This window comes from Somniosus microcephalus, chromosome 6 (assembly GCF_052327205.1).
Source record: "Somniosus microcephalus isolate GS21.2 chromosome 6, FLI_Smic_1.0, whole genome shotgun sequence".
NCBI classification, from domain to species: domain Eukaryota; kingdom Metazoa; phylum Chordata; class Chondrichthyes; order Squaliformes; family Somniosidae; genus Somniosus; species Somniosus microcephalus.
In genome coordinates, this window is record NC_140992.1 from 65,683,820 (window position 1) to 65,699,002 (window position 15,183).

The 15,183-nt window shown below is 40.6% G+C and overlaps 1 protein-coding gene across 3 annotated transcripts in view; it reads right to left on the reverse strand.

Annotated features, from left to right (window-relative positions):
• Window positions 1-1,916: 1,916 nt before the first annotated feature.
• ccdc150 (coiled-coil domain containing 150) overlaps window positions 1,917-15,183 on the reverse strand; it is a 133,096-nt gene continuing 119,829 nt past the window's right edge. For all 3 annotated transcript variants that reach the window (XM_085990315.1, XM_085990314.1, XM_085990316.1), the window contains 2 exons: window positions 10,838-11,014; window positions 1,917-3,438 (listed from right to left, as the gene is read on the reverse strand). In XM_085990315.1, coding sequence (XP_085846441.1) covers window positions 3,325-3,438; window positions 10,838-11,014 — 291 coding nt within the window. In that variant the 3' untranslated portion in view covers window positions 1,917-3,324. The remainder of the gene's footprint in view (window positions 3,439-10,837; window positions 11,015-15,183) is intronic.

A 15,183-nucleotide genomic window follows, 5' to 3' on the forward strand; every position in this document is an offset into this window, starting at 1 on the left:
AAATTTTCCACTTTTGGTATTATTAGCACAATTGTTCAGGAGATCCTATGCAAAGAGGAAAAATTAAGAAAAATGGCTCAAATACCAGTGGTGCACTTATCTTTATATTGATATGGCAAAGAGTTTAAGGAGGAAATCCCAGAGAATGGGGCTTAGGTGGCTGAAAGCCATGGTGGAACGAACAGTAAAGGGCTGCACAATAGGCTGAAGTCAGCAGAACAGAGGATCTGGGAGTTGTAGGACTAAAGGAGTTTATAGTTAGGGAAGGATGGGGCCATGGAGGGAATTAAATACAAGGATTAGAATTTTTGCATTTGAGGTCAATGTAGATCAGCGAGAACAGGGATGATAAACGAGCAGGACTTGATACAGGATAGGAGATGAGCAGCAGAGCATAAGCTGAACTTTATGGAAGATGGAAGGCCAGCCACGAGAGTACTGGAGTAATCGAGTCTGGAGGTGACAAAGGCCCAAGATATAGTGGCATACTCTCGCTCTGTTTCCATAACTTAACTGGAAGTGTAACAAAAACACTTTTACATGTGTAAATGGGGTTTCTGCTGCACTCTGGTGTAGTTTCAATGGTGGAGTGGGGGCAGGGCCATCGACATTCCAGGAAAATGTAAAACTTAATGTTATGTACGCTAAGTATGGTTATCAATCTTTAACTTAGACACTGTATTATCATTGTTATAAATCCCTGGGTTAAAGTTGCCCATGTGAAGGTACGGCAAGAACTTTTAAGGACACAATGTGACTAAGAGCAGACTTTCCATAATTCTGCACCAGTATCAACTGTTGCAGACAGTGAGGCTGCGCAGTCTCCAGGCAGAAACCCCAGGAGGAAGGGGTGGAGTCGGGTTTTTCGAGCGGGAAACGCGAGCGACTGGAAGAAAAAGAGGGCAGGAGCTCTGAAAAGAGGGCTCAGGAGGCAAATGGCTGCCGCATCCCGTCCCGGGCTTCCAAACTTGGCCGCCGCCCTTCGTATTAGTAGCTCTGCATCCAGAACTCAAAGTGGGATTCAGTGATCGTGAAGAGAATTCAACGAAGGGGTTCGGAGTCGTAAGTCTTGCAGACATTATACATACCATGAGCTCCAACTTAAGCGCGCCAACGAAAGAGTGCACTCGAATTTGGACACGGACAGATTCTCCTTTGAATCCATATAAATGGAGAATGTATGTTTATTATGTCTAGATTCATTCCAATGTATGCAAATGTCTAATTTAGGTCATTGACCCGTAATCTTCTTATACTGTCTGACGTTAAAACTATAAAGTAAGATAATTAGAATTAAGCCATTGTAGTAGTGATCTCCTTACTGGACTATAGAATACTGTCTACAACAGAGACCACATCTCACATATATCTAGAGAACCGTGAAGGGGTTACATTTCTTTTTTTACTAATCTAATAATTTAACCCTATTTAAATAAAAAATACAGCTAATTGCAATAATCATTGAAATGTAAACACACTTTCCTTTTTACTAGTATTAAGTAGTTAAATAAATCAGCTTAAGCTAAGGTTACTGTAATCAAGATGGTTGGCACATGAGTCTTTTGTATCTTTAATTCAGAAAGGTACAGACATTCAATTTGATGGGCTGAAAAGACATTTCAGTTATAATTTTATAAACTTCATCCAATAATGATACGCTTCTTCTGTATTCCTATATACCTGTGGAAATCCATCATTCGAGACTGGATGATTATAGAACATAGAATTAAGAATAAGTTAATGGTGAATCAAATTGATTCGTTTCCAGTTCTGTCTTATGACCAATTTCACTCCTTCATTAATAGTTATACAATGAAGGCATTGGAAATTGACTTTTTTTCAATATAAATATTAACAAATATATTATTCACTGCTACTGCATCTTCAAAACATTGCGACTGGTAAACATAACCCTCTTGAAGGTGGTGTACATGACATTTTTATTATGGACTTTGACAGGTTTCCTCCTTATTTAATTTATTTAAACAACAATACAAAAACACCTTTGGTTACTTAAATACTTAAGAATTTTAAATATTTACTGGATGCCTTAAAATTGCACAATAGCCCTTCCAGAACTCATTTTAATGAAAGTTAATTCTTTGCATTTTTAAAGGCAATCAACATCATTGCGTTTTCATCTTTGATCTGTAAGTAGCACATGTTCATCACCTATATACCATCATTTACACAGGCATAAAAAACAGTAATCCAAGTGTTAAAAAATAAGTTCCATGTCAATATCAGAGCTCATAAACAAACATTTTTCTCTGCAGCTGGTCTACCAAGTGTTTTGCAACTAATATATTTTTTCTCATCCAAGGATCACGTTTAACCAGTATTAAAGGAGAAAGTATCCGCACTAGAATGTTGTTTTTGTAATCATCGTGTGACTGGAGATACAAAAGGTCATTTGCAGTGTCACTGTGAAAAAGCCGATTTTACCTGACAGCAGAATATTGAAGTTTCTATTTGAATGCGTTTCACCACATTTTGGTTGCAGTACAAGATAGAAATGGTCACAATTAACTCTGCAACGAAATGACAATCGGTCGGGTTCTCAAACAGGCGGACGATTCGCTCTACCAGATTATCTCACGTTCAATGAAGATGAAAATCTACCCCAGCGTGTGTCAATGTGGCCAGTTCCTGTCAATTTACTTGCAAACTCGAAAAACGTAGTTGATGAAAAATGGAGATATATAGTGCAGTATGCTGATCCATCAACATGCTATGTCAGAGTAGTTGGATACTCTCCCCTCTTTGTTTAGAGAAGTCCTCAGAAAGGGGATTTCTTCTTTGCATGCCACTTTTGATGAAGGGTCCTACCAGAAGTGTTAACCTGCTTTTCACTCAGATTTTGGCTGACGGCTGTGCATTTCCAGTGTTTTCAGTTTTATTTCAGATTTCCAGCATTTGCGGTTCTCCACTAAGAAAGAGACTGTGGTGACTACCAAGATTTTTGTAAATGTTCTTGTGTGTGGAACTTTCAATTTTAATTTCTAGTTGCATGGACAATGAAGCCAGTAAAGAAAAGATATGACTTCAAGTCTTGTGTGAATTTAACATAACTGAGCAGCTGGTTCAAAATGTCTTATCTTGAAAGTGTGAAAAAAATACACTCATGAATGTGCAACAGGGTCTGAATGTCCTTCGTTGAGTGACCCAGGCATGCTGCCTACAACCTTTCTTCATCCAACTACGTCTCCAAAAAATACAGATCTAATGGCTTGATTTTCATCCTCACAGCTGTATTTCATCATTTTTAAAGGGATGGGTCTGAATTTCAATTGGCTTCAAATTTATGCCACTTCATCTGTTTGATCACTTAGTTACATCAGCTTTATATTTCCTGGAGAGAAGTTTCAGTTCCTGTTTAGTTTCCCAACGACTGAGGCTGAATTGACTAGGAATTTTAACAGTTGTCACCTTCACGTCCTTTGTAAAAATAGAAGAGGCTTGATTTTACTACTAATCATATACAGCAACTGTTCTAGTGTTTCTTCTTTTTGAAGTGTAATGCTAAACATTTAGCCAGAGATGAATGCATTAATAATTAAGAATTTTCAGGTTTTACTCTTTGTAAAATATTTAACCTGGGGGAAAGGAGATAACGTGAACAGAGGTACACATCGTTTCTTGTCCTGTACAACATTTTGGAAGGAAGAGATTGAAATATATTATTTTAAAAGAAAATCTTCTATTAAAATGCAGAGCACAAGTGTTGTCTCAATGCAATTTATACAAACAGATCACATGCATCGTATCCCTCTTGTGTCAACAACTGTGAAAAAGACACCAATATATTGAGTTTCTCTGTGTTTAACCCTTTGTAAAGGTGGGGGAAAGGAAAGTAATAATAGGACTTGAAGTGAATACTGATTACTTAACACTAGATTAAGACCTGGTACTTAGGTTTGTGTCTAGCCTCAAATAGTGGTCTGGAAGTCTCTATAACTGTACGGATACCACATAAAATTAATTTAGTTTGTTCCAACTCAGTTCTAAGTGACCATCATCATTTGGTACAAATTGACAATCTCACAAAGAGAATACATAAAAATGCCAGATGTGGGAAATTTATTGTTCTCTTGAGGTCGGGGTTAAGGCATATTGTTGGGGCAGAGCAAAGGGAGCATTAATTTGCATCCAGCCTATGCTATACCTGATGCAGTTTCATCAGAATTTTTTCAATACTCATTAAGACAGTATCCTACATTTCTGGTAACAATAGAAACAGTGAAATAATGTACACCAATATCCCATTGCATTTTTATAGCAAAAAGATTTTATTTTAAAATTGTTACTGTATTTTAATGTTCCCCTTCCAAAATGTTATACAGGGCAAAAAACTTAATTAAATTACTGCTTTGCACAGAGCTTGGTGAATCTGCTAAATGGAGTGGCTTGCTAAACAGAGTAGCGACAGGAATTTAGCAAAAGTGGGAATTCACTGGTAAGTAGTGTGTGAGTAGTACAGATAGTGTGCTGTTATCAAACTGAAATTGAACCTAGTTTTCTTACTGTAAAACTTTACTTTAAAAGTCACTGGCAGTTAACAGTCAATATGCAGTAAGTAGATAGCAAAATACTGCAGATGCTGGAAATCCGAAATAACAACAGAAAATGCTGGAAAAACTCAGCAGGCCAGGCAACATCCGTGGAGAGAAAATAGAGTCGAAACGTCGACTCTATTTTCTCTCCACGGATGTTGCCTGGCCTGCTGAGTTTTTCCATTTTCTGTTGCAGTAAGTAGATCTCGGACTAGGTGTTAATTATTGTAGCTGGCATTTGACTGACGAGTTGTAACTAGTGTGATTCTAAATGATATATATTAGAGGGATATCTGCTAAAGCACAGAGCTGTGAGCAGACAGAGCTGGGCGAATCTGCTAAATGGAGTGACTTGCTAAACAAAGTGTCAACGAGAATTTGGTGAGAGTGGGAAGGAGATGCTAGTTAATTTAAACCAAGGGGCAACAGTAAATACATAAATAATCAGAGTTATTAATTAGATCTAAGGGGATAAAATTTAAATTAACTCAGTAGAGGATACCAACATTAAAAAGATCTGAATTGTATTAAATAAAAATCTGGTATGCATAAGAATAAGGAGATACTAAACTAAAACAAATATATATATACACACAACATAAGTAGATAGACTTTTAAGTAAAATGATGGGACAGCTGAGACCCATTGCCAGCGTAAAGGACATCACTGAACGGGTGCAGAACATTTTGCGGGGAACAGCCAGAAGACGTGGTCCATGTTGGAACCAATGTTGTAGGTAGGAAAAGGGTTGAGCTCCTACAGACACAGTTTCAGGAGTGAGGGAGGAAGTTAAAGAACAGGACCACAAAGGTAGTAATCTCTGGATTACTCTCAGTGCCACGTGCTAGTGAGTATAGGAGCAGTAAGATAAGACAGGTTAACTTGTGGGTGGAGAAATGGTGCAGCATGGAGGACTTCAGATTCTTGGGACATCGGGACCAGATCTGGGGCAGGAGGGTCCTGTACAAGAGTTTAAACTAATTTGGCAGGGGGAGGGGCACCAGGATTAAGCATTAGAGAGGAGATACAAGGTGCACAGAGGACTGGGAGAGAAAAACAGCATTAGAATAAAGAATAGTTCAGGAGGGATCAGATGGCAGGAAATGTGAGGCAGACTAAGATGGGTTTAGAGTAAATGCTCGGAGCGTGGTAAATAAGGTTGGTGAGCTGCAGGCACAAGTAGCCACATGGGATTATGATATAGTGGTAATAACGGAAACCTACCTCAAACAAGGGGAGGAATGGGCCCTTCATATTCCCAGCTACAATCTATTCAGGAAAGATAGGGAAGGAAAAAAAGGAGCGGGTGGCAGTATTGATCAAAGATACTGCAACAGCACTAGAAAGGGATGATGTACTTGAGGGTGCAAAGACAGAATCTATTTGGTTAGAATTATGTAACTTTAGAGGAGCTACTAAGCTGCTGGGCATATAGTGTAGGCCACCAAATAGTGGGAAAGAGATAGAGGAGCAAATTTGCAGAAAGATGTAAGAACTTTAGAGTAGCGATAATGGGGGACTTCAATTATCCTAATATATACTGGGAAAAGGGGGGGGGAGGAATTCCTGAAATGTGTCAGTATCTTTCCATCCCAATGAGGAAGAATGCTGGATCTAGTTTTGGGGAATGAAGCAGAGCAAGTGGAGCATTTTTCAGTGGGAGAACATTTGGGAAACAATTATCACAATATCACTACGTTTAGAGCAATGTTCCCTGTAAGCTGCGCTTTCTTCTGCACGGCCCATTTCTTGGAATGCATGATCCTTTTAAATTTCTGCGCATGCGCGGTATTTACAATGTAAAAGCCGGTGAGTGGCCTGCGTGGGACCTTCCAGGTTACTGCACACACACCTTAGCAGGGACAATAGTTTAGTTATGGAAAAGGACAAGGAAAAATCAAATGTAAAAATACTCAACAGGAGGAGGGCTAATTTCAGTGAGTTGAAAAGGAATTTGGCCCATGTGGATTGGAATCAAAGATTGACAGGTAATAAAGTAAATGACCAATGGAAGGCTTCAAAGAGGATATAGTTCAGGTACAGACTGGACACATTGCCAAGGGGGGGAATGGAAGGGAATCCATAGCTAGAAGCTCCCTGGATGACTAAAGATATAGAGATTAAAATGAAACAAGAAAAAGGAGCCTTATGATAAATGTCGGGTTCATAATTCAGTAGAGAACCAAGCTGAATATAAAAAGTATAGGGGAGAACTGAAAAAGGAAATAAGAGGGGCAAAGAGTGTGTTTGAGAACAGATTAGCGGGTAACATAAAAGGTAACCCAAGTCTTTTATAAACATATAAATAGTAAAAGGGTAGTCAAAGGAACCTAAAAGGAGATCTTCTTACGGAGGCAGAGGGCATAGCTGCGGTACTTGCATCTGTCTTCACAAAAGAAGAGAATACTGCCAATGTAGCAGTAAAGGAGGAGGCAGTAGAGAAATTGGATAGGATAAAAATAAATAGAGGTACTGAAAAGGTTGGCAGCGCTAAAAGTAGAAAAGTCACCCAGTCCAGATGGAAATGCATCCTAGGTTCCTGAGGGAAGTAAGGGTGGAAATTGCGGACAATTGGCCACAATCTTCCAATCCTCGTTAGATATAGGAGTGGTGCCAGAGGACTGGAGGATTGAAAATGTTACACCCCTGTTCAAAAAATGGGAGAGGGATAAACCCAGCAATTACAGGTCAGTCAGCCTAATGATGGTGGTGGGGAATCCTTGAGAGACATTAATCCAGGACAAAATTAATTGGTACTTGGAAAAATCTGAATTAATAAATGAAAGCCAGCACAGAAGATGTTTGATAAAGTACCACATAATAGACTTGTTAGCAGAATTGAAGGGGCAGTAACTGCATGGATACAAAATTGGTTAAGGGACAGAAAGCAGAGGGCAGTGTGAACAGTTGTTTTTCAGACTGGATGGAAGTTTGTAGTGGTGTCCTCCAGGGGTTGGTGTTGAGACCACTGCTCTTTTTGATATACATTAATGACCTGGATTTGCGTGTACAGGACATAATTTCAAAGTTTGCAGATGACACGAAGCTTGGAAATGTAGTGAGGAGGTTAGTAACAGACGTCAGGAGGACACAGACTGACTGGTAAAATGGGTAGCCACATGGCAGATGAAATTTAATGCAAAGAAGTGTGAAGTGACATTTATCATGTAGGTGTCAGCTGTGGCTCAGTTGGTAGCACTCTCGCCTCTAAGTCAGAAGGCTATTGGTTCAAATCCCACCCGAGACCTAAGCACAAAATCCAGGTTGACATTCCAGAGCAGTAATGAAAAAGTGCTCCACTGTCGAAGGTGCTGTCTTTCAGATGAGATGTTAAACCATGGCCCCTTCTGCTCTCTCAGGTGTATGTATAAGATCCCATGGAACTATTTCGAAGACGAGCAAGGGTGTTCTCCCCGCCGTCCTGACCAATATAATCCCTCAACCAACATCACCAAAAAAACTGATTATCTGGTCTTTATCACATTGCTGTTTGTGGGACCTTGCTGTGTGTAAATTGGCTGCAGCGTTTCCTACATCACAACAGTGACTACACTTCAAAAGTACTTCATTGGCTGCAAAACGCTTTGGGGCATCTTGAGGTCATAAATGCAAGTCTTCCTTCCTAAATTGAGATGGCTGTTAAAAAGGCATACGGGATCCTTGGCTTTATAAATAGAGGCATAGAGTACAAAAGCAAGGAAGTTATGCTTAAACCTTTATAAAACACTGGTTAGGCCCCAACTGGAGTACTAAAGGAAAAAAAAAAATTATGCAGCAAGTTGTTGTTATCTGGAATGCACTGCCTGAAAGGGTGGTGGAAGCAGATTTAATAATAACTTTCAAAAGGGAATTGTATAAACACTTGAAAAGGAAAGCCTGACATCGGTAGTGGGGAAAATGCTAGAGTCCATTATAAAAGATGTAATAGCAGAGCACTTGGAAAACAGTGACCGGATCGGACAAAGTCAACATGGATTTACAAAAGGTAAATCGTGCTTGACTAATCTACTGGAATTTTTTGAGGATGTAGCTGGTAAAATAGATAAGGGAGAACCAGTGGATGTGGTGTATTTGGACTTTCAAAAGGCTTTCAATAAGGTCCCGCATAAGGGATTAGCGTGTAAAGTTAAGGCACATGGGATTGGGGGCAAGGTATTGACTTGGATAGAGAACTGGTTGGCAGACAGAAAGCAAAGAGTTGGAATAAACGGTTCTTTTTCCGAATGGCAGGCAGTGACTAGTGGGGTACTGCAGGGATCGGTCCTTGGACCCCAGCTATTCACAATATATATTAATGATCTGGACGAGGGAACTAGATGTAATATCTCCAAGTTTGCAGATGACACAAAGCTGGGTGGGCGTGTGTGCTGTGAGGAGGATGCCGAGAAACTCCAGTATGATTTGGACAGGTTGGGTGATTGGGCAGAAGCATGGCAGATGCAATATAACGTGGATAAATGCGAGGTTATCCACTTTGGTGTCAAAAACAAGGCGGCAGATTATTATCTGAATGGCAATAGATTGGGAGAAGGGGAAGTGCAATGAGACGTGGGCGTTCTTGTGCACCAGTCGCTGAAGGTAAGCATGCAGGTGCAGCAGGCGGTTAAGAAGGCAAATGGTATGTTGGCCTTCATAGCGAGAGGGTTTGAGTACAGGAACAAGGATGTCTTGCTGCAGTTGTACAGGGCCTTGGTGAGACCACATCTTGAGTATTGTGTGCAGTTTTGGTCGCCTTATCTGAGGAAGGATGTTCTTGCCATGGAAGGAGTGCAGCGAAGATTCACCAGGCTGATACCTGGGATGGCAGGAATGACGTATGAGGAGAGATTGGGTCGATTGGGCTTGTACTAGCTGGAGTTTAGAAGAATGAGAGGGGATCTCATTGAAACTTATAAAATTCTAACAGGACTAGACAGACTAGATGCAGGAAGGATGTTCCCGATGGTCGGGGAGTCCAGAACCAGGGATCACAGTCTAAGGATAAGGGGTAAGCCATTTAGGACAGAGATGAGGAGGAATTTCTTCACCCAGAGAGTGGTGAACCTGTGGAATTCTCTACCACAGAAGGCAGTAGAGGCCAATTCATTAAATATATTCAAGAAGGAGTTGGATATATTTCTTAAGGCTAAAGGGATCAAGGGATATGGGGAGAAAGCAGGGACAGGGTACTGAATTTAGTTGATCAGCCATGATCGCATTGAATGGCGGAGCAGGCTCGAGGAGCCGAATGGCCTACTCCTGCTCCTATCTTCTATGTTTCTATGTTTAAAATAAATTCCTGGGCTAAGGGGAAAGAGCAGGGGAGTGGGACTATTTGGATAGCTCTTTCAAAGAACCGGCACAGGCACAATGGGTCGAATAACCTCCTTCTGTGCTGTAACATTCCATGATTCTACGATTTGCAAGTATCCATTCATCTTCTCTCACACATATATATGAGAGAAGATGAATGGATACTCACAAATAACCACAAAGCAATAATTTAATCAAGTCATATTGAAGGGATAATCATTAAGATATCAAAGTGAATGGTTTATGGTGGTTTTCCAAAATTAAAGGCTGAATTACATTCTTAACAGCCTTGCATCTGTTAACATTTAATATGCAAGAAGGATTTAGCTAATCTTTTTGTGCCAAGGGACTGTTTGTGTGAATTCTGAAGGTTAATGTGCCTCATATGTCCTTGATCAGTGGGGTCATTCACATTAAAAGGATCAACACTGTGACATTATTACAGCAGGTTTATTGAGATTTAATTTCATATTTGTTTTTTGTAACTTCTATGACCAGTCTTGTAATACAAAACAACTATTCTCAGTATTTGTTACCAAAAAATAATGAATATTCCAGTAAATAACTATTGATCTTCATGAGCTTGTTTTTGCTTTGGTTACTATAAATGTTGCATGTAAAAAGTATCATTTTTTAAAATTACTTGGTCTAAACTCTATACACTGACCAATAACCTGGGAATAATTAACAGGTACTATGTGGTTGGTATCCTTGGGCAACTGATAATCCTGTGGTCTCTATTTGATGTCACGTGAATCTGTAGTCATGTTGATGAAACATTTCAACAGTTCTTAGACCAGGTTTATGGGAAGCATGTTTATTAACAAATAATGAAGAGGAAAACTTAGTCTAATACTTCTTACTGTGCAGGATGTCCACATCCTGTTGTTGGAAAATGTAATTGATGCTTATGCACAAATTGTAGCTTTTTCCAATGTCTCCAAAGCTTAACACATTCTTATGGAAAAATATCTTAAAAAGGTGACTCCAACCTTTGCCTTTTGTCTTGACCTTGAGCATAGTTCTTCTGTGCCAGTCTTGATTAAATTTTCTCCATCACACAATTGTTCTTTTGATGAATCCACTCCACGTGTCTTTATCAGTTCTGCTTGCAAACTATCAAACTTGGACTTAAACCATTGATGTGCTTCCTCCAGGTTAGCACTGATCTGCAGTCAGATAACATCACAGGTAGCAACATTGCCCCAAATATTACTGCATATTGAAGACATCTCTTTATGTAATATGCATGTATATAGTGTGCACATTTCCAGATAACTGCATTCACTGGTCAATAGTAACTACTTTTGTAGTTCACCCCATGTCTCAGTGGGTAAATGCATAGCAATGCATATTGCTGAACCATACAAACCAAGAATGTCCCAGGTTCCACCCATGTTGTGTTGTGAGTTAGCTGATTGCAGCTGAATAAATGTGAGGAGTACTACAACTGGACTCAGTGTCTCCATGTTTTGGGTGCTGAGAACCAGCCAGGGTTCTTTCTCCCGATCACTATCCTGCGACATCCAGTTAGAACGCTGCATGGCGACAAAGACAGAATTGGGCCCAAGCGGTGAGGCCTGCCACAGTCAAACAGCTTGCCAATAGTCACTATCTAGGCATGCATATTAATTATGGCCACTTGTTCAAACTATTGAAGAGCTGCTAGCACCTGTGGAACCATTCTGCAGCATAATTCAGTGCCTTCGGGTTAGGAGCAAACTGGGGCAAAAACTTTTATTGCAAAGAATATAGCATAAATCCATGCTAAGTTGATGTAATTGAAGCTAAGTCTTCAGTACTGCAGTCTGTAATCGATTTTATTCAGCAGTAGAAATAATTGAGTAGTATTTACTATCATGTTTATTTTCAATACTTGGAAATAATAAATATTTCTTTTGAGCAAAAATGTCTCCTGAAAAACAGGAAAACTAAATGTAAAAATGATCTCTAATAGAATCAGAATGAAATAGTCCTAGAATGTGATGAATAGCTTATAGTATGCCTAAACAAAATTCAATTTTGCTGGCTCCAGTAGTTAGACTTACTTCCACTGGTACTGAAAAACAAATTTCCTGTTTCAGGAAATCACGATTTAGAATGCAGTTTATAGTGGGGCAGAATTCCATTCATGCGTGATATACAATGTTTAAACGTGTTAAACTTAGCTTAAAAAATTAAGTAGAGTTACAGCATGGATGGAATAACACCTACACCTTCCCTGTATAAACTCTCAAATTTCTATCACAACACAAAAAATACAGTTTAAGTTAAACATTGCATAATCCAATTTTTGCATACAAGTGGTAAAATAAATATACTATAAGATCCTTGGGTAATAAATTTTCTATCTTCAAATCCACTTCTAACTGATCTGGGGGGGAAAAGCACCAACATTTCCTACATTTAATTTAGGTTAATTTCAACAGAGAGAACAGTTTGAAAAAGAAGGAACGCTTAGAGTAAATAATTTCAGTACGTATATTTCTTAACATGTATTTTTGAAGGGCTTATCTTCTACTACTGTAACTTTCCCTCCCTGAATAACCACCATTTTGGGTCTCCACTCAGAGACAGATCTGCTATGATAACACTGGCTTAAAGGGCAGCCCATGCGTATCCCAACTGATTCAATTTATTTATAGAAATCTGTGCAATGGACTGATCTGAATTGATCAGGCAGTTGCTAAGGCCAGAATTAGTTTGACATTCACACTAGTCTGTAGCATCATCTTGAATGTAAGTGAGCGGAGCTGCTATGGGTTTAATACTATTTTAATTTTTGTTTAGATAATAGATGGGAGAATCTTTCTCCTTTAATAGTACAATGGGATTCATACTGTTGATACGCAGCACTGTGATAGTATAGTTCCATATAGTGATTCCAAACCTCGGGGTAAAGACAGCAAAACTATGACACTAAGGGGGCGATTTTCCCACTGGAGGCGAGATGGAGGTGGGTTTCAGTTTGGGTGGGTTTGAAACCCTCCTCCACTAATAGGTTTCAAAAATTTGCGATTTTCCCATGATTGGCCACTTGATTTCAGAGGTGTGGGATGCCCTTGCTCAATTAGTGTTTTGGGACTGAAACTCACCTCTGTTGACAGCACTTTTCCAGTCTGATTTTATGGCTTCTTGCTCCCTTGGCTCATTCCACAGCATTTCTGCATCTCCTGCACCACCTCCAACATCTTCTGAGAAACCACTATGTCCAATTCCAAGGCAAGGGCCTAACCGAGGCTCTCGGATGAGGCACTGCAAATGTTGCTGGAGGGGGGTGACAGCTAGCATGGAGGTGCTCTTCCACTCATCTCGGAGGAAGAGGCCTGCCAAAGAAACCAAGGCTGTGTGGGTATAGCTGGCAAGGGATATAACCTCCAGATCTGTGTGCAGATTGGGAGACTGTTTCTGTGTATTGATGAAATGCCATCCCTGTTGGAAAGCATTAAAATGATTTGAAGCCAAAATGTTGGCGCAATGCCATCTGTTCTTTCGCCTTAGGCAGCTCCACATTGCGGGCACTGCCACACTTGCGTGGTCAGGTTGGTGGCCTGAGTGAAAGGGGGGCAGAGAGTCATGTCCATTGTCAATGATGTCCTAGGATGGAGCAAAGGACATGTGCCAACTTGGGCAACCTATGCAAATCTGGCCATGATAAGTTCATCCCTTGCATCCCGGGCTGCCATGTGCTCGCATGCTGCTGCTGCTGGTCGATACACCGGCGCTCTGACCTCCCCCTCCTCCTCCTCCAGATCCTTCTCCTCCTCCTCATCTGAGGTCCATGCAGAAAGAAAACGAATGGTTCCCATGCTGCTTGTAGATGCCTCCTTTGGGGAAGCGCTCATCGCAAGCGGGGAGAGGGTCTTCCAAGGAGATCCCACAGTTGATGGAGTCAAGCTGCAGCACCTCCGACTTCGGAAGGCCTTCTAAAAGTGCTCAGCGATCTTTTAAAGCCAAGGACTGGCACCTACAGGTAATCCTTGCTGCAATAAACGATGTCTTGTTAGACCTGCAGCTGTGACGAGGCCACCCACGAGTCAATCCGCCAGGTTTACCTGGCATGGTTTAGGAGGTGCGTGGATCACGCCAACAAGCTGGAAAAATCACGAGGGCCTATCAAAATAGGCTTAGAGAGACCCTTAACGAGCATTTAAGGATCTTTAATAGCGCAATGGCCAGCTGGAGGCGGGAGCGTTTCCCGACCTCCAAAACTGACACCGGCAAAATCCCGCGGAGGCGGGTTCCGAACCCGACCTCTTTGAATCTGATTTTCCCGCCTCCAAACCCGCCTCCTCTGACATCAGAAAATCGCCCCATAGGGCCAGAACTTGCGGTGGGTATGATGGCGTACTCTCAGAGTATGCCATCATACCGCCTTTGAAGTGGACCGCAAGTTTGGGATTTCCACAGGCGCTTGCGCTAAATCCCGAACTTGCGGTGTCAAGTTATGACTTGACAGATCATCTGCTCCGCCTTGGAAATCCCAATTGCTGCCGCAGAATTGGACTAATTGCCCACCAACTGCCCAGCAATTACATATGAAAACTTTAGGGCTGATGCAAACAGGCGCAGGGCCTATTTGCATCAGCATAAGGGGATTAGATAGAGACAGTTACTCATTCTATTAGCTCCGGAATGTGATGTAATGAATTATAAAACTGTCCGAAACACCTCCAATGATTAATGTACAGATTTTTCAGTTCTTTGTTTGGGCTCTGTTGTATTTATGTTGTATCCCTGTCCATGTTATTTTGTATGAAATTTCACAGAGCTTGAACGATTTATCAGAACTCTAATTCCTAAATTAGATTTAAGAATTAATTCCCAAATAATTTTTTTTAGGTGTGTCTGTGTGTGAGAGAGAGAGAGAGAGAGAGAGAGGGAGGGTTATTTTGGAACTATTTATTCTCCTAGTCCTTCCTTATAATTATTCTGAAAGTACATCCAATTGCAGATAATTCTATAAAGATATAACATTGGGTGAAATGCAATATAAAGAACATTACCAGTATTGGAGGTAGACATTTTCCCTTCGGTGTACTGAAATGGCGCACCAGGCCCACGTGATCCCAGGTACGCTTCCGCACACGCTGCACCCCTGGGATCCGTGGGCCATTACACTGCCTTCAAGTATGCAGCATCAGAGAGCAAGTTCACAAGAGAGTATGAAAAAATATTGGCAAGTAAAATCAAGGAAAACCTAAAGATGTTTTATAAATACATAAAGAGCAAGAGGATAACTAAAGAAAGAGAAGGGCCAATTAGAGACCAAAAAGGAAGCTTGTGTGTGGAGGTGGAAGACGTGGGTATGGTTTTTAATGGATACTTTGAATCTGTC